This window comes from Prinia subflava, chromosome 10 (assembly GCF_021018805.1).
Source record: "Prinia subflava isolate CZ2003 ecotype Zambia chromosome 10, Cam_Psub_1.2, whole genome shotgun sequence".
In the NCBI taxonomy this organism is placed as follows: Eukaryota; Metazoa; Chordata; class Aves; order Passeriformes; family Cisticolidae; genus Prinia; species Prinia subflava.
In genome coordinates, this window is record NC_086256.1 from 2,293,522 (window position 1) to 2,313,549 (window position 20,028).

General features: G+C 47.2%; 1 protein-coding gene across 10 annotated transcripts in view; it reads left to right on the plus strand.

Moving 5' to 3' along the window:
- DOCK7 (dedicator of cytokinesis 7) overlaps positions 1-20,028 on the plus strand; it is a 102,263-nt gene that overhangs the window by 16,241 nt on the left and 65,994 nt on the right. For all 10 annotated transcript variants that reach the window (XM_063406925.1, XM_063406926.1, XM_063406920.1 and 7 more), the window contains 5 exons: positions 12,971-13,146; positions 15,021-15,089; positions 17,469-17,598; positions 17,705-17,917; positions 18,286-18,371. In XM_063406925.1, the coding sequence (XP_063262995.1) occupies positions 12,971-13,146; positions 15,021-15,089; positions 17,469-17,598; positions 17,705-17,917; positions 18,286-18,371 (674 nt within the window). The remainder of the gene's footprint in view (positions 1-12,970; positions 13,147-15,020; positions 15,090-17,468; positions 17,599-17,704; positions 17,918-18,285; positions 18,372-20,028) is intronic.

Below are 20,028 nucleotides of genomic sequence, written 5' to 3' on the forward strand. Positions count from 1 at the left end.
TCTGATAACATCAAGGACAAAATTCCATGCACTGATTTTGGGGATTTCTGTGTTGCAGATCAGTTCGTGTGGCTGGGCAATCTGTGTTTCTGCAGACAAGGAGCTTTCTTGACCAGATATTAGTTGTTTTATCCCCAAACAGCCTGGATTGGGCATTAAATTCAATGTGTGTGTGGTTCTCTGCATGGAGAGCTCTTTGCAAGCTCCTGCACTTCAGGTTGCTGTTTTCCTGTCCTTGTCACTCTGGAGAGCAGGACCACAGCAGCTCATCTGCTCTTCTGAGTATTTTAAATATTATTGTGCGAGTTGAGTGTGGCTATTCCTCAGGAATGTATATTTACTTACCAGTTTACAGCCCTCTTTGAAGAGCTGTATTGTCACAATCACCCTTTCTGAAGTCAGACTTTATTGCAAGGCCTGCCAGTAACCTTCCAGATTTATTGTAGTAAACATTTCAAGAGTGCAGCAAACTTTTTCAGGCTGAAAATGTTTGATTTGGGGTCTAACTTCAGGTCACAGCAGTTCCTTTTGCTGCAGTTAACTTGGAAAACAAATATCAGAGCATCTTGTGTTCTTCAGAGAGGGGTGGTTAGGTCAGGCAGGGCTGGAAACGTGCCCTGGGTTTGACAGTCTGTGCAAGTGTTGTGACTTTACAGGAGTTCTTCTCTTTGGAGCGGGGTGCTGTAGTGTTTCCTGAGTTCCTGGGATTGTGGGAATGAGTTCATGGGAATTCCCTCTGCTCCATGTTCAGTGTGACCTGTTAAAGCTTCTTCTTGTGGAGCACAGAGGTCCCCTCAGAGCTGAGTGTCCCCTCAGAGCTGAGTGTCCCCTCAGAGCTGAGTGTCCCCTCAGAGCTGAGTGTCCCCTCAGAGCTGAGTGTCCCCTCAGAGCTGAGTGTCCCCTCAGAGCTGAGTGTCCCCTCAGAAGGGATCCCCAAGCTGGCTCCAGCTCAGAGCAGGGACTTCACTGAGGCACAGACTGCAGCTCTGAGGAGACCTGGCTGTGCCAGAGGCACTGGGGATGGAGCAGGGCTGGAATTCCTGTCCTTTCCCAGGAGCAAGGGAGAGCAGCAGGCTCAGCCCAGCGTGGTGGGGACCGAGCAGGGAGGAGGGTTAATGAGAGAAGGGTTAATGAGAGACGGGTTAATGAGAGCTGCTGCCCAGGCTAATGCCTTATCTCAGCGGCTCTGCTGGGCTGTGCAGTGATACTGCAAAGCCCTGACTTGGCAGTTCTGGATGGTCTTTTGCATAATCCAGCATTAGAACAGGGAGGGTCCCCTGCCATTAGCTGGTGTTGGAGCACTCAGCTCTTTGGCTGCACTTCCCTGCAGCCCTGGGCAGCTGAGGAGGACACTCCCATTGAATATCCATCCCAGCTGTGCCTCCCTGGTCTCACCTGTGGTTTCAGCCTGGGAGCAGTTGGCTGCATTGCCTTTCTGCTCTCATAAAATCAGATGTCTTCTGTGACCCTCTTCAGGCTGCTCCTCACCCAACCACGTTTTTGATCAGTTTTTCCTTGTCCCTCCTTTCACTCTGAATTCTCTTCCACTTTTTCCTGCTATTCCTAAAGTTTTTTCATTCTGCCACCAACCAAGTGTTGATGTTCAAAGCATCAGCCCTGTTGATCTTCACATGTAATTTTTGATGCAGGATCTTGTTGGTCATGGTATTATCAGTAGCTCTCATTATCTCGTTGCCCTGGTGTTTGCTAGTAAATATATACAAGAATCTATAAAAATGCTGGAAAAGGTCACGCTGGCTGGGAGCAGGCTCTGAGCTTTTCCTATCAAGCTGCATCATGTGATGGCTGCTGTGATAAGCTCCCAGTTTGTCACATTAAATTGGGTGCTGAGCAGAGATGCTCTGCAGAAGCCTGATTAACACGGGGTGATGGTTTGTAGGAGATAGTCTGTAGGAAAAGTCTCTTTAGTTAAGTCATGAGTCTGTGTCCTGAGGCTGCAGAATACGACAGAGGTTTGCTTGTCTGAATTTTGGGTTAATTTCTCTCCCCAAGGCATCTGTCAGGATCTGCTGTGCCTGCCTGGCCTGGTTTGATAATCAGCATTATGCAGAGGGAAAGCATTGCTGTGTGAAGCTGTGTTTGCTCTGGAAAAGTTCAGTTCTGTGTAGCCACACTGGTTTAAAAGCCTAAAGTAGGGCATGTAGTGTGGGAGTGAATAGGAAATTCCTGCTGAAACGTTGTGGGATTGAGTTTCAGTATCTCCACCATGGCAGCTGGTTGGGACTGGGGGGCTCCAGCCTGCAGAGTGCCAGAATTGTTTGGCCAATGCTCTCAGGCACTGGTGGGATTGTTGGGGTGGTCCTGGAGCTGGACTGGGTGATCCCTTCCAGCTCAGGATATTCCATCATTCTGTGACTCCAGTGACTGCAGATGTTGTCCCTCACGCCCATCTTGTGGTGGGACCTCTGGTCCAGAAAAGGCCAGCACTGATCCTCTGGTGGTTGTGATGGTTTGCCTGAGAGTCTTCTCAGTCCACTGGAGATATTTTTGTGGAGAAATGGAGTTTTTGTGAATGAAGAGCACCGTGCTTGCTTGGGCCTTTTGTTTCTTGTCAGCTGAGGCCAGTGCAGGGATGTTCCCCACTCCAGAGACGTGCCCGTGGTTGAACCTGGGATAAATGCTAAAACCTGCCAGCTGAATTTTAGCAAGTCTCTTCCCTTTTGCCTCACAGGCAGCAGACCAAATGCTGCCAGAACTGTTTCTAATTTGGTATCTGGTAGAGCTGGGGAGAAGACACCGCTTTCAAATGAGTTTATTATTGTCAGCCTCCACCCTTCTGCCACTTTGGGAGCAGCTGATTTTAATGCACATTGCTCAAAGCCCAGACACAGGTCCAAGGCCCTCAGAGGCTTTTCCTGTGTATCCCAGGGGCTCCTGGCAGGATGCAATCCCTGCAGCTCTGAGCTTTTTTATTTTTGCTACCCACAACAGAAGGCACTGACAGTTTGTTATTGGAAAATAGGAACTGTGAGCTCTGAGAGTTCCATGAAGGAGGGTTTATTTTTTTTATTGAAGTTATTTTTGCAAGGCTCTCCGAACCCACTGGTGAATGGAGCGTGCATTTGCACCTTGCTGGGTTGGAATCTCTGGGCTGTGCTCACCTTGGGGTCTCCAGAGGTTCAGCATTCCCTGCTGGGAGCTGCTGCTTCTCACCCCAGCCCCAGTGGGTGAAAAAAAGCAGAGAGCCTGCCCTTCCTCTGGGAGAATTCCCCAGCATCTTGCAGGATGGGGAATTGGCTCTGTTTGTTTGATGAACCAGATGTTTACTATGGGCCATTGTAATCCCTCGTGACTAACCACTTTCTTTTCTTCCCAAGTTTGTTTTTTTTTCTGGAGCAGCTCCTTGTGCTCAGTTAACTCTGTCTGCTGAAAGTAGATAAAGACTTTTAAAATCTTGGACTTCTTTTTCCGCTTTTGAGTGCCAAGGATAATAATTGAAATGTTTTTTGGCTGTTGTCCAAACTTTGATTTTTTTTTTCCCAAGAAAAAATTCTCTTAATTTTTGGAACATCTTTCCAGGTCTCTTTTTTTTCTATTTCTTTGCATCTTTGGGAAATATTTTAATGGTTGGACCTAGCACTTAGGGCAATGGTCTGGTTGACAAGATGGTGTTCAGTCAAAGTTTGGACATGGATGATCTTGGAGGACTTTGCCAACCTTAATGATTCTGTAATTTAATTAGAAGAGCAGCTTTGTACTAAACTTGCAAATAAGCAGAGTGAATGTACATTCAGTTGTTTTCTGGTAGAATCACAGCTTTTTCCAAGGGATTTGGGGTAAGATTTCCTGCCTGTTGATGTGTGGTCCAGCAGAGATGATTGCTGGTACGTAAAGGAGCACTGTTATAAGAGATACTAATTAGTCTGGGAATAAAGGGGTCTGGATTCTTGGACGTGATATGATCTGACCACTGCACCTCATTTTCTCCTGTAAAATGAAGGTGCTGACATTTCCATATCTTTGTAAAGCACTTCTGGCTTTATGGGCATTAGCTGGGCTAATTGAGGCTTTGTCTTGGATTTATTGCATGTCAGACTTTGGCCATGTATTCAAAGATAGCATCTAATTATTGAATAAGAGAATATAGGTTCCTTTGTACATTCCCATTGTTTATTTTAACATAATTTAAGAGAAGAAGAAAAGGTGATTTGTGCAAATGAATGGGAAGCACAGCAAAGGAAAGCATGACAGTGTCCTGTGTGGCACTGAAAAGGGCATTTTGGAGTGTTCAGAGCTAGTAATTTAATCACTAAAAGATTGAAAAGGAGAATGAGCCGAGTCTTGATGCTGTCTCAGGGCTGGTGAAGGCTGAGTGGTGCCTCCCATTATTTGTATTTCCTGGAGGTTTAGCCCTGCCTGGCTGACTGGTGTGTCCTCATGAGGCAGGGGAGGGTGGGAGAGGCACCCCCATCCTCTGCCCTGCCTCCTGCCCTTGGGGACTGCTCTCGGGTCACTCTGCTCTGCTGCAGGCACTTCTGTAGGACACTAAAGCTGCCAAAGTCAGCAGTGAGCCCCTGGCAAAGGTCAGGAGGGTTTTATCTGTTCAGGTGATGGTTCCACTGGAAGTTGCTGAGTCTGTGCAATAATTTAAGCAGTTCATGTGTTAGCAGGGATAAACACTCTTAAGTAAATGATATTATAGCAAGTAATTGTTAATAAACAGGCTGGGAGAGCTGGGAATGTTCATCTGGAGAGGAGAAGGCTCCAGGGAGAGCTCAGAGCCCCTCCAGTGCCCAAAGGGGCTCCAGGAGAGCTGGAAAGGGACTGGGGACAAGGGACAGAGGGACAGGACACAGGGAATGGCTTTCACTGCCAGAGGTTAAATGTTAGGAGAATTTCTTTGCTCAGAGGGTGAGGAGGCCCTGGCACAGGCTGCCCTGAGGCTGCCCCATCCCTGGGAGTGTCCCAGGCCCCTGAACAGCCCGGGCAGCTCCTCAGGTGTCCCATGGTTCATCCATCCATGCAGGGGATGAATTGTCCCCTGGGAATGGAGAAGTGCCTGTGCCAAGTGTTTCCCACTCAGGAGAGCATGTCTGAGGCCACCAGGGCTCAGGGCCACCAGGGCTCAGGGCCACCAGGGTCTGCCTGTGAGCCCCGAGGGTCTGGAGGGGTCAGTCTCTCCTCACCTGATGTAACATTTCTGCCAGAAGTGGGGAATCTGTGGTTTTTCTGCAGTCTCTGCTCGAACTGTCTGGCTTTTTCATTTCCCTGTTGCTGTCTCAGTTTGTGCTTTCAGTTTTGTCACAATTTATCAGAGGGAAGTTCCTTGAGATGAGTCTCAGCACTTGCATTTTCTGTATCAAAGTCTTTGTGTTCTCCAAATACTCTTGGTGAAATTACACAATTCTGAGTCATCAAAGATCTTGTCTTCTTACCCGTCCTTGGAGGCATAACTCGTGTCTTTCTAGGGTTGGTAAGAAATTGCTTTAGTATTCCCAGATAACTAATTAATCTCTGATTAATATTAATATTTCTATACCCAAATGGCTTTCTACATTAGCAACCAGTTATCACAGCAAATAACCTGGCAGTATTTGTACATAAAGCAGCTCACTGGGTTTGGGACTGGCTGTTACATGTAGGATCCTTCTTTAGGTAGGTATATTTGTAATTATTTCACAGAATCCCAGACTGGTTTGGGTTGGAAGGACCTTGAAGCTCATCCTGTTCCACCCCCTGCCATGGGCAGGGGCATCTTCCACTATCCCAGGGTGCTCCAAGCCCTGTCCAGCCTGGCCTTGGACACTTCCAGGGATGGGGAATCCATTTCCTTTCCTTAGAGCCTTTTTCTGACTCAAGCATTGTGACAGAATTTGCTACACATTGCAGATCTCACAGAATCCAGATCTTAAAACTGAATGTTTTCAGATTTCAGAAACGGAGGCTCCAGACACAGAGAACGCTCACAACCATTTTGGGGACACGTTTGCAATTTGGAAATAATAAAGGGCTTTCTTCCACTGCTCTCTGTGGTAATGACATCCCACAGAACATCGCACAAAAAAAGGAATGAGAGCCAGAGCAGAGCAGAGATAGGGAGCTGCATTCCAGAGGCAGTGGGGAGGTGATGAGTGCCCTTCTGCCTGGGGAGGTGTCATCCTCGGGGAGCCTTGGGAGCTGCCTGTGCTTGATGGAAAGCAGAGATTGCCTAGGAATCTCCTCGGTTCATTGGAATATTTCCATGTGTTACAAATGCAGCCAAAAAACGAAATGCAGGAGTTCTCTGGGCTCACCAGGCATCAGGAGTCTGGGTTTTCTGAAATGCAGGCATGGCAGCAGACAAATATGTGAGCCTTTGAATTTGGATCAGTTTGGATTATTTTTGGAGTGCTTAGTTGAAAGAAGATGTCATTTTTGCAAGTAAAACATGTTTTTTCATTACTTGACTGTTGTCAGTGGTTAACATTACGCTGCTCATGCTTCAGAACCTCTTAGAGTGACTTGCCTGTAGTTCACACTTAAAAATAGATCTGATGCCTCTGTTTAGCAAGCTTATTTCTTTAAACTGTTACCTCCTTTAACCTGCCTGCAAATTGTAACTTTTTTTTAGCGTATTCCACTGTCAGATTTATTCTGAGTCCTTCCAGCACATCAGATTTGACTCCTGTTCCCTGAGATACCAGGATCCCTTGAAGGGTGACAGGATTTTGCCACAGCAAGCACAGGCCATCTGCATTCCTGACTGCTCAGCAAGGGAAGTGCCTGTTTGCCCTGGAGACCCAGAGATAGCTGAGGGAAGGCTGGGGCTCAGCTTTGAAATGTTAATCTGCTGTTTCTGTCCTTCCAAGATTTTGCCCAGGGAAGGCAGTGGGTGGGAAGTTGGTATTAATTTAGAATTTGGAGCTTTGGCACAATCTGTTGCAGTTTTAGCGCGTTATAAATCGCTTAATATTTAAGGAGGTATTGAAGTTAAGATGGAACTTTGTCCTGATTTCAAAACTGGCAAGAAATACCACCCTGATTTTGAAGAAGTGCTTTAGCTGCCAAGTAAAAGTAGCAGTCAGGATCCTCCCTGTGACGAGGAGCTCTCTGCAAGGTTAATTTTTCAAGGACCCTTATCAGGTTCTTACAGGGAGTTTTAGTCCCACACAGGAGGCAGGAGGTTCAACCTTCCACACTTTGTCCTTTTTACAGAGCCCTCTGTGGTACTGTGATCCTCACAGGGGCTCTTCCCTTGGGAATGATGCATCTCATTTGAGCTAAAAGGGAAATTGGGCTTGGATTTGGCCACAGCAGCTTGGGTTGAGATCCTTGTTGTGCCAGATGCATCCTGCCCATGTCATAACCTCTCAGTGCTGTGAGATTGGGCATCCTGGGAGGGCAGAGGTGAGGGAGGGAGAAGGAAATGGGAGGGAATGTTGTTTTCCAGGGCTGTGCTGTCGTACACAAGCTGGAAAAGTCTGCAGGATCATGGCAGGGATTTGAGCGTGTCACTGCAGCGTGTCCTCATGGTGCTGCGTGTCCTTGTGGTGCTCAGGACAAGATGTGTGAGCTGGGCAAACACCCCCTGTGCCCAGCAATTTGTTTAGGGAAGGGATGGGCTGGAGTCCTCCAGGCAAACCTGGGGATGCCTGTGCAGCTCAGGGCACTGTGCTTCAGTCAGTCCCTGTGAGATAATAATAATAATAATAATAATAATAACAACAGTCCCTTTTCTTGCCCTTGTTGTTACTGAGCTGCCGTGCAGTGCCCAGGAGAGCAGATCTGCAGTCTTCAGGTACCTGCACAGGTGCAGGTCCTGTCCAAGCCTGACCTCTGCATTGTAATTTTTGTTTCCTGGTGGGAGCTTTGTAGCGTGGTGCCCTGGGTGTAGCTTTCCCTGCACGTTATCCCTGTGTTATCCCTTGGCTAAAGGGAGTGCAGGTTTGTGTTCCCCTCCATGGAGTGATGCCACATCACCTCCCTGAGGCTCCTGCAGATTTGTGCAGGTGCTTTTGTAAGTGATGATGCCGATCCAGGTAGGTGCTCAAAAGGAGGAGATAAATAGGAGAGAGACATGTGCACTAAAACTCCACAAAAATACAATGTTTGCTGTCTGGAGAAGGGCAAAGTCGATAGGGAACGCAGTTTGATTTTCCAGCTTTTAAGGGGATGTAACAGTGAAGAATAACACAACCTTAAAGAAGAGAGCTTGAGTGTCCCCATTGCAGGAGGGCTGTAAATAGAGCTTTGTCCTGCAGGTGCTGAGAGCCAGAACTGCAGAGCACAGGTGCTCCTCTGGAACTGCCTCTTCAATGGGTTAGAGAAGGCAAATCAGGCAGGCTGCTGGCTGAGTTAACTGGTTGAACGTGTCTGTGATAAGTTAAAGGGATGCAGAATTGTCATTTCCAAGTGAGGGGTTTGATTGGGGTAATTGACACTGAGAAAGGGAGTCCTGTTTGATTTCTTCTGTGCTTTCAGTTTATCAGCACTCTGATAAACACAGTGTTTATGCTGGCAGGGAGCAGGTTATACCCCTCTTACTCATCCTGAGCTGCCCTTTCTCCCCACATTGTCCTCCTGGAGATTTTAACAGCACCAGAACAGTGCTTGCCGTGGGTGAGGTGGCAGTGCCTGATCCTGGGATAAAGGCTGAGTGAAAACCGTGGTAGGGAATTGTCCAGCATTTCATCTGTAATTACAGCCTGCACAAAATCAAAGAGTGTTTTTTAAAAGAGCAGCAATTCTGGGAGCAGCTTTCCTTTGCATATTTTTAGCATGTATTTGCTATTAATTTACATTATTCTATGGTCCTGGTGGGGAAGATGCTCAGGGCTCTTGCAGACTTTGGTTTCTGGAGGGTCTTAATGAACTCCACAGAAATGGACCCCCTGACAAGGATTTCTTGCATCCAATATTCTTTCCAGTATTCCCCATTAGGTTTGTTAGCGGAGACCACAAAGAAGCCTTTCAGTATTTAAAGAGGACTTAGAAAATCAAGGAGAGTGACTTCTTACACAGGCAGACAGTGATAGGAAGAATGGTTTCAATCTAAAAGAGGAGAAATTCAGATTAGATATTAAGAAATTCCTCCCTGTGAGGGTGGGCAGGCCCTGGCACAGGGAGGGCTGTGGCTGCCCCTGGATCCCTGCCCAAGGCCAGGCTGGACAGGGCTTGGAGCAGCCTGGGACAGTGGGAGGTGTCAGGGTTGAAAGAGGATGAGCTTTAAGGTCCTTTCCTGCAAAACCACTCTGGGATTCTGTGATTAGACAGTTGATAGGTGGTCTGCATGTTTGCAGACACTGGACTGGAATTGTCCTTCTGCCTTTGGAAGTCCAGTGAGGAGGAGCTGGCTGTGTTTCGTGGAGGAGACACCTGCTGTTGCTTCCCTGGAGCTGCCAGGAGGAATGGAGAAGGCATTTCCTGGGAGCAGGATGTAGATTTGCACTGAGGATGGCTGTGTCTGCAGCCTGCCAGCAAGCAGGGCTGTGGGGGAGCACAGCTTTGTCCCCCTCTGCTGCAGAGATTTCAAACCTTTCCCTGTGCAGCCGAGGGGACAGGCAATTCCCTGGTAGCTGGGATCAGCTGTACCACAATGCCAGGCTCCTGCAGGCCAGGGGAATCAGGTTTTGGATGCCTCTGGTTTTCCGTGGTGCCACGGGAGGTCAGCTGGGCTGGAGGTGACAGAGATACCAAAGCAGGTTCTGCTCCTCCAGCAGCAGTGAGGCTGATTGGGATGATGGGGTTGGGTAACCTGGTTTTTATCCGAGCCTGTCCAGCTCCTCCAGTGGGCACATTTCCCCTGATGGGTCTGTGGCAGTTTCAGGTGGCTGGGGCTTTGCCCAACTAACTCAGGAATAGCCCTTGGTGTTTGGTGTGTCCTTGTCCCCATCCACACATTTGGAGCGATGGACAGGGGAAAGGTTAAACCATGGACAGGAGGAGCCTTCAGAGGAGTTCTCATGGTTCTGTTCACACATGGGGACATCTTTTAGGTTCATTTTCCTTTTGGTGCACTTATTCATCCTTCTTTCCTCCTCCTCCTGTTTCATCACTTCTTCCCCCACAAATATCTGAAGCCTAAAATAATGTGCTTGCCTTTTATCTGCCAATAGGCTGACACCAAGTAGTTCCTCTCCACAGCCATGAATTTATGTTTGGCCTGTTCACTCAGGTGCTAGACAGTATTTCTGGCTGCACAGATGGTGAGTCTAACACAGGCCTCTGGGTTTGACTTCTGTGTTTGTTTACATCTTCATGGTACAGGAGTTACCCGAAGAGACAAACTGGAAAATTGGGAAGCGCAACCTTGGGCCTAATCCTGAAACGTGTGAAGGGCTTGGAAAACCCCCTGAGCACTCCCTGCCTTCCTGGATTGGGTGATTTTTATCTGGCATGACCACTTCATTCATCTCCTGTCCAACACATCACAGTGCTCCTGTTGGATGAGGGGAATTTGGGATGTGCAGTGCCAGGGATGAGGGCACGTGGTGTGTCCAGGGCTGTGACAGCCTCACGCCCTCGGTCCTGCCCGTCCCTGTGAGCTCTGCATTCATAACAGAGGCTTTTCCTCATCTTCTTTTGTGATTTTGTTTATCAGGATGAGTGGAGTGGGAAGATTGGCAGGGATGAGGGACAGTTTCCTGTGTGTTAGACAGTCACAGGTAAATGGGTTTGTGTGGATTAAAACATAACACTTCCATGGGCAGCTCACTTTTGGAAGATCCCTCAGCTTTGGAGCTGCCAGGTCAGAAAGAGGAATAAAAAATAAGTCTTAAAATGTTAGGGCTTAAAAATAGGGTCAGCTAAGCAGCTTAAATTCATCCTGTGAGGATTCCTTGCCCCTCTGGGAGGTGCTGTCAGTGTCCAGCGAGGAGTGGCATCGCTGCATGGATGGGGCTCTACACTGGCCACGGGAGGATGTGAGGAGCTTCTTTTCCCAGCACCTCTGGACACCTCCTGCTCCTGGAGCTTTTTGCCCAGTGATTTGGTGACTTTTATCTTCATTTGCAAGGAGTCTCTGTTGTTGGGTGGTTCCTCCTGTTGGGTTCTGGGGTTTGTCAGTGGAAGGGGCGTTTGAGACAGAGCAGCGCTGGAGGTTTGGGAGCAAACAGGAGCTTGTGGCAATTCCTGGAGGAAAAGCTGTCACCCCTCAGTGACATTTGTCAGGGGTCTGGTGGCACATGGAGCTGGTCTGCCTGTTTGTAAGGAGCAGGGTGAGGTGGTGACATCTCAGCTGTGATGTGGGAAGCAGCAGTGACAAGTTCTGCTCGTGGCGAGCGTTGCAGCAATGAAAAGAGTGCAGAGTGTCTGGTTTGTGCTTCCAAAAGTTCTCCAAAATCACACGCTTTGAGTCCTTTTCAAAAGTTCAGCATTAGAAGAGGGGAAAAGATTGTGGGGTTAAAGAGATGATCATTATCTTCTTGTGAAAGGTGTCCCATGGCAGAGATTTGGAATGAGCTGGTCTTTGAGGTCCCTCCCAACCCTTCTATGATTCCTTTGATATTTCTTTACACAGAAATAAATTTATTTTACCTAAGTTGCAGAATCAAATACTACGTTTCTAGCCACCACATTTTTTTTTGGTGAACCAGAATCTTATCTGGCAAAAATTCATCTGGTCCCACTCCCCTGACTTCCTTGGAGTCACGCTGGTTTCCTGCTGAAGGATTTGCCTTCTAAGAAAATTGCAGTATTCATTAAAGTTTGTTGTGGTGGGGAGATTCTTTCAGTACCCTCTGTGTTAGCTGGGTCTTTTTCCTTGAACAAAAAGCTGATTCATTTCAGAACTTGTTTGCAATAGTTTTAAAACTGGAATTTGGGATTTGTGTAGCAATATTTTCGAGAAGCACATTTTGAAGTACTGAGTGTTCCTTTTAAAGTCCTCTCCAACACAAGCTAAAGGATATTTCCTTGTCCCACAGAAATCATCTGAATGACAGGAAAGGGGAAGTTAGTAGAGAAAACTGCTGAATTTGGATGTGTTTTTGTGGCTCCTGTTAAAACACTCAGCCTCACTGGCACGTGCCAGGGAATTCTAGGAGATCTATCAGTTGCTGTAGAGACAGCTTCCTCAAAACTTGTTTCATTTTCTTAATGAAAACGTGTTTCATTTTCTTAATGTCTGTGTTCATGTACAGCCTCATAGCATAATGATCTCATATCAGAATATTTATATGTATTTATATAATGGAATATGTAAAAATACAAGTTATGCAATGTGAGTATGTATTCAGTTTATGCAAATTTTCTTCTAATGTAGCTAAAAAAAGCTCAGGATGGTGAGATCAGCACTGCCAGTGAAATCTGCTGTTTTCAGTCATTCCTTGTGCTTCAGGTAAAGGCTTTGTGCCCAGTAAAGATGATTTTTAAGCATCCATTTTATTGAGGGCAATGTCCCTTCGTGGCATGGGCAGAGTCATTGTGGCACTAAAGGCTCTAATGTCAGGAAGAAGAGGTGGTTCAGTACCTGTGGTAGGTGAACGTTGTGTTTTGTGTTCCCCAGAGAGGCGGTTTAATTCAAAATAATGTCAGTGCTCAGAGCTGTGTGGCTGCCTGAGTCCCTGGTAAATCAGGCCCTGCTCTGGGTTCTGCCTGGGGGCCGTGCCTGAGGGAGGAAGGGTTCCTGCATCTTGGACCAGGATCAAGGTTCCCTTTGTCATCAGAGCCTGGCAAAAACAAATCCGGGCTCAGATACGTGGGAAATAAAGTGCTACGTTTCCTTCTGTATTTCTTGAAAACAGATGTAACATTTTCTGGCTCTAGTTGTGTTTTTTAGGTGGTGATGGTACGCACCAGAGGAACGTGCAGAGGAACCTCAGATAAAAGATCAGACGTGAGAAGCAGCTCTGTGATGTGTGTTAGCTGAGATTAACACCATTAACACCGCTGGCGTTAATCACCTGATGCTGCATCAAATCCCTCAGCGAGGCAGAGGAACTGGTTTAGAGCAGAGAGCAGAAAACACGCGGGTGATTCTCCTTTGTTCGCCTCGCTTTAAGGCCCTGTGTGGGGATTTGTGTCTCCCCAGGTGCCTCTCACAGAAACTGTGGAGCCCATGGACCTGGAGGAGTATCTCATCACCCACCCGCTGGCCGTGGAGTCGGGGCCGCTGCGGGACCTGCTGGAGTTCCCCGCCGATGACATCGAGGTGGTTCACAGCCCCCGCGAGTGCCGCACGCTGGTGTCGGCCGTGCCCGAGGAGAGGTGGGGCAGCACCACGGGGTGACCGTGCCTTGGGGAGGCTGAGCTGAAACTGGGGCTGCACAGGGCTGGAGAGTAAAGCTGGGATTTATTGAAAGGCCTCTGGGATCCAGCTTGGGCAAGACAAGAGCCTGACTGGGGCTACACCCAAGGTGGAGCCAAAATGGTCACAAAGTGGGCCCAAGATGGACCCAAGATGGTCACAAAGTGGGCCCAAGATGGACCCAAGATGGTAACAAAATGGACCCAAGATGGGCCCAAAATGGTAACAAAATGGACCCAAGATGGGCCCAAAATGGTCACAAAATGGACCCAAAACGGTCACAAAATGGTAACAAAATGGACCCAAAATAGACCCCAAATGGTTACAAAATGGACCCAAAATAGACCCCAAATGGTCACAAAATGGACCCAAAATAGACCCCAAATGGTCACAAAATGGACCCAAGATGGGCCCAAAATGGTAACAAAATGGACCCAAAATAGACCCCAAATAGTAACAAAATGGACCCAAAATAGACCCCAAATGGTCACAAAATGGACCCAAAATAGACCCCAAATAGTAACAAAATGGACCCAAAATAGACCCCAAATGGTTACAAAATGGACCCAAAATGGACCCCAAATGGTCACAAAATGGACCCAAAATAGACCCCAAATATTAACAAAATGGACCCAAAATAGACCCCAAATGGTCACAAAATGGACCCAAAATAGACCCCAAATAGTAACAAAATGGACCCAAAATAGACTCCAAATGGTCACAAAATGGACCCAAAATAGACCCCAAATGGTCACAAAATGGACCCAAAATGGACCCCAAATGGTCACAAAATGGACCCAAAATAGACCCCAAATGGTCACAAAATGGACCCAAAATAGACCCCAAATAGTAACAAAATGGACCCAAAATAGACCCCAAATGGTCACAAAATGGACCCAAAATAGACCCCAAATGGTCACAAAATGGACCCAAAATAGACCCCAAATGGTCACAAAATGGACCCAAAATAGACCCCAAATGGTCACAAAATGGACCCAAAATAGACCCCAAATGGTCACAAAATGGACCCAAAATAGACCCCAAATAGTAACAAAATGGACCCAAAATAGACTCCAAATGGTCACAAAATGGACCCAAAATAGACCCCAAATGGTCACAAAATGGACCCAAAATGGACCCCAAATGGTCACAAAATGGACCCAAAATAGACCCCAAATGGTCACAAAATGGACCCAAAATAGACCCCAAATGGTCACAAAATGGACCCAAAATAGACCCCAAATGGTCACAAAATGGACCCAAAATAGACCCCAAATGGTCACAAAATGGACCCAAAATAGACCCCAAATGGTCACAAAATGGACCCAAAATAGACCCCAAATGGTCACAAAATGGACCCAAAATAGACCCCAAATAGTAACAAAATGGACCCAAAATAGACCCCAAATAGTAACAAAATGGACCCAAAATAGACCCCAAATGGTCACAAAATGGACAGCCCATCGCGAGGTCTCACACTTTGATAAGTTTTGGTCCATTTGCATATCGGGGTTTAATTGTCCAATTGCAGCTCCAGGCTGTGAGGTCCAATCCTTCTTGTTCCTCCCTCCAGCCCACCCTTGTTTGTGCTTTTGGGCTGAAAGTTGTCCTTGGTGACAAAAAGGATTTGGATTTGTTTTGTGTTCCTGCTGTGTGCAGAGCTGAGTGACCCTGAGTGTGAGCTCAGAGCTGCACCCTGGGCAGCACAGGGGCTGGAAATATGGAAAACAAGAAAGCTAAAACTTCAGGCATCAGTCATGCTCCAGGGAATTAGATGTGTGTTTAAGAAATCATCATCATCCCTGTGATCTTTGTTTTTTTCTTCTTTTCACAGCGAGATGGACCCTCACGTGAGGGACTGTGTCAGGAGTTACACTGAGGACTGGGCGATCGTCAACAGAAAGTGAGTTCCCCTGTGCTGTTTGTCACCTTAAGTTCATATTTAAATTTTGGCCAAGTGCTATAAGGAGGCTCAAAAACATCGTCCTGGCTGCTGATTCCATGTGCTCTGGCTTTTAGTTGCCCAATTCAGCTGAACTGATGCTTTGTGTTTGGAAAATTGGATCTTGGACGTCAAAACCCCTTGGGGCATTTTGGAAAATCTAGGCCATTTCAGTCCACAGTTGCTCCTTTACCGTGGTAGAGCAATTAGGGAATGTGAACAAGTAAAATTACTTTGAGCATTTGTTTTTTTTTTCTTTGTTCCATCTGGTTTTAGCTCTTTTTAGAGACAAGTTGCATGAATTTTGCAGCGCTGCACTATTTACTTGCAGTCAAAACCATCTGACAGGCAAGGTGCCCTCTGCAGCTTCCACTGGTTCCCTGAGAGACCTGGGGAAAGCACGTCATTCAAACAAATAACTGTTAATATTCGAACCATCACAACATTTACCTAATGAGTTAACAGCTCAGAGGATGGGCATGCATTGATTATTCCATGCAAATGAGCAGGAAGGGTGTTGGGAGGCTTTAGCTGGAGCTCTCTGGGATGATTCAAGAGCTTCAAGAGCTCTGTCAAGGAGTGAGTGATCCATGGGATGTGCATCACCTACAAATGACTTGGCTGCAGCTGCAGCTCTGCCCTGGTGGCAGCTGCCACAATTCAGTGCTTTAATGTTGTCCTGAGAGCCACTTCAGGGGATGCTCAGGATGTGCTTGGCACTGCTAGCGTGACCTAATAAAAAAGTGGTTTGTAATCTCATACCAAAAAAAAAAACCCACCCAGAAAGGAACCCAAGAGGGAGGGAGATGTTTTATTAACTCCCAGCCGTGGCAGCAGAGTCCTGGGTACACCACAGACCTGGAGAGTGTCACCCACTCTTGGCTTCTCAGTGACTCTCATGGTACCTGGAATTCCTGGCCGTGATTCCTACTCTGGTGAGGTTTATTTGGTGGGGTTTTGTCCTCTGGGAGTCACAGCACTTTCTGCTTGCATAAAATCATGGCAGTGCACTGGGTAGAAATTGAGGAGTTACTGCTGGAGCAGGGGAAGAACCCAAAAGCTCAGCTGGGAAGGGCTGAATTGTTTTTCAAGTAAGATACCAACAATTTCCTCTTAATCCATCCCACTGGAGGGTTCCAGGTCCTCTGGCTAGCTCCAGGGGCACAAACCCCAGCTCTTGGAAGAACTGCTGAATTGACTTGTGACATTCCATCCCTTTCTTCCCAACCCCAGGGGAAATAATCTTTATGTCCATCTCTGCCTCCATTTTTTTGTAATCAAAATGTTTTTGAGGCAGGGAAATCCACCCATTCAGTAATTCCTTTAATGATATTGGAAAAGGTGAATAAATTCACTGGCCTGAAAAAAATCCACTGGCATATTCTGATTTCAAGCTTATGGGGTAATTTCTCTGTGCTAGACTGAGGAAGTGAGGTGTGAATTAATTTGTTGGTGGAGCTGTGATGGAAATGCAGACTTCCAGGTGAGGATTATACAGATCCTATTGTTCAGCTCTCAGGAATTACAGCCTAGCAAGGAAAATGCATTCCTCCTTTTTTTCTCTTCCCTTCCTTTATTCACTGCTAACCTATCCGTGGTTTTCCCCATGTCTGGAGCATCCCTCTGTGGTAACTTTAGTACCAGGGCATGATAAGAACAATTAATTCTAGATGTGATCCCAGGAACTGACTGGGAGTGAAGTAGTGCAGGGAGACCCTTGCTCTACCCCTGTGTGTGTGTACAAATACAGACATGGTGCCATTTGGCACCCCAAAATTTGTTACTCAAAGAGATCTGCTCCTGTCAGCACAGCAGGCAACCTGTTCACTTGCAGGAGCTCTCACTCTGGAAAGCTCTGAGGGACCCACTTTCCTTACAAAGGTGCTCTGTGGAGACACTTGTTTCAGTCAGGGTCAGAAAGTTGTGCTCCAGAGGTGCTCAGGATTTTCCTGAGATGCTGTTTTGGTTTTCCAGTTCATCATTTTATCTGCTCCAAGTCAGTTCCTGCTCCAGCAGAGCCTTCAAGCCCTGGTGTTGCCGGCCTGTTTTTAGCTTGGCATCACAATGGCACATTTCACCACGACTTTAATTGGCCCTTGATAATCCTCCTTTTGACATCACCCAGAGTGGCTTCATAGATGAACAGAATCACATTGTAGTGTTGCAATAGTGGCTGTTGGAGGATGCCCCAGTGGAGCTGACTGCAAATTGTGTTTGCAGGGAGCAGCTCCTGCCTCGGGAGCACCCACACTGATAATGCTGCCTTTGTTCAGGGGTGCTGCTTCTGGGCTCGGGGTCAAAAGGGCTGCTGAGAACGTGTTTGAAATCCTCTGTTTGCAGATACCACAAGCTGGGGACTGGGTTCAACCCCAACACCTTGGACAAGCAGAAGGAGAGGCAGAAAGGGCTCCCCAAGCAGGTCTTCGAGTCTGACGAAGCCCCGGATGGCAACAGCTACCAGGATGAGCAAGTAATGTGCCTTTAAAACCTCGCTGCATAAAACCTAATTTATAGTCCAGCTTTAAAAGTGCAGTCCTTCTGCCATTACAAGTTGCTTTTAATTTGTTGGCTCTCAGGACGACCTCAAGCGCCGCTCAATGTCGATCGACGACACTCCCCGGGGCAGCTGGGCCTGCAGCATCTTCGACCTCAAGAACTCCCAGCCTGACGCCCTGCTCCCAAACCTGCTGGACAGAACCCCAAACGAGGAGATCGACCACCACAACGAGGACCAGAGGAAGTCCAGTAGGCACAAGGAGCTTTTTGCACTGCACCCAGCTCCAGATGAGGTATTTTTACGTGTGGGTGAGATTAAAAAAGTGAAGGGAATGTGAAAGCTGTCGGTCTGCCACGGATTGAAGGGATTTGAGGTCAGCTGTGTTTGACAGGCATGAGAACTGCAGCTGGTTTGTGTTTTTCAGCATATTGTCTTGCCCATAGATATTACTTTCTGAAGATTTGGGTTTCCCTTCTGGTTATGCAATCCCCAGAAACATTAAAGGGATTTAATTTAGCATATTTATAGCTGCTGCTGAATGCTCCGTGCTGGGAAGCCTTGGATTAAACTGGTGCTGTGTCTTAGAAGAAAAACGTGGTGGATGTGTTTGGCTGATGATTCTGCTGGTGCTTTGTACAGGGCTTGTGTCTCTAATTGCAGGAGGAGCCCATAGAGAGACTCAGTGTCCCTGAAGTTCCCAAAGAACACTTTGGCCAAAGACTCCTGGTGAAGTGTTTGTCCCTGAAGTAAGTACTACTGCAGAAATGGAGAACTGGAATCTTCTGCTGTATCCACGTGCATCTGGAATAACCCCACTGCCTTGTTTATTGCCCTGGGAGGGTCGTTGCATCGTTTGGTGATAAGCTTTGAGGTTAATTCTCTAAAGGTTGAGTTACACTGTTGTATCTTCAAGGCTTCCTGCAGAGTGATGAGACAGGAAATCTCCTCCTCCCTTGGCTTTTCTCCCTGTTGCTTTCCAGCTCTACCTGTTCCATGTCACTGGCATGTGACACTGGGCTTCACCACACTCCTCCAGGGCTCCCAAGTTGGTGTTCACCTCCCCAGTGAGGAAATTTGAGATGAAATTTAAAAATTAAAAAATGCTCGAGCCTTAAAAAGCGTAAAGACAACCAAAGGTTTGCCAAAGTTTAGGCTCAACAACCTTGACTGTGTCCCTTTAAGAGTGAAGACTTTATATACTTAGTAAGCATTAACTGGAGGAATAGAAACCTGTTAAACAAGTTTAATGAAGTGGAGCTCCTGAATATAGGGTTACCTGCAGCTGGTTCATTGCCTATAACTCTTCTCTAATAACACAAGGTAAAATTTTACTGTTATTCCCTTGGAGAAATAAAGTACAAAACTGATTTTCCACACTGCTGTATTCATCTTCTGTGTCCTCAGTTAGGTCAACCCTTCTTATTAGAGAGCTCCAGTTGCTGCTCATAACTGAGATATATGTGTGGGACATTTCTCCTGCTCACAGAGTACTCCAGGACCTAATATAGCCGTAGAGATGAACTGATTTTGCAGCCTTTTATGAACTGGAACAACATAATATGCAGTAGCAGTGCAGCTTTCCCTCCAAAGGAGGGTGTCTTTAGCATAAATAAGTTAGATGCTGGAAATTAATGTTTTCTGCTCTTTAAGCATCTCTTGCTGACTGGGAATTTATAGAAAATCTGCCCAGCTTGTTTGCTTGTGTACCTGGGGGTGTCTGAGCGTGTGCTCGGGGATGGGATCCCGGATTGTCCCATCTCAGTGGCACAAAACAAGGACTTTTTTCCCTGGGGAGAAGGGCCCAGATGACCCAAGCAGGGCCATTTCAGGTTAATCTCAGCTTTGTGGCAGGGCTGGAGAACTCCCCTGTTTGGTGGTGGTGTCCCTGTGGGGAGAGGGAGCCCCAGGATGAGGCTGGAGCTCTGCAGGGGTGGCTGTGCAGGGGATCCCAGTGGGGATGGGCCAGGAGTTCTGTGGGGAGGCTGTGCAGACACGAGTGGCATTTCAGCCCTGCTCCCTGTGGTGCAGGGAGAACTTTTGAAGGTTTTTAAATTCCTTGGACTCCCCAGGTGTTCTGACAACAAGTTCAGCTCTGTTTGGTGGGTCAGTGCTCTTGTTGGCAGTGTTGGGATTTGCATAAATGCCGGGTAACAGTCACTGTGAAACGCTGGCACCTTTCTGAGGGGGTTTTTTGGTATTTTCTGACAACAGTTAACTGCTGAAAATTGCCCAGATAGGTGTCCCTGAGTGTCCAGAGGCAGTAATGGTGAGAGGTGCAGCTGGCCCTGCAGCCTGGGCAGCATAGGAAATTTGCTTCTGCAGGGAGTCAGGGGAGCTGAGCACCCCAGTAACCCAAATTTATAATTCCTCTCCTTTGAAAAAGCTTTTGGGCTGCTTTGCTTG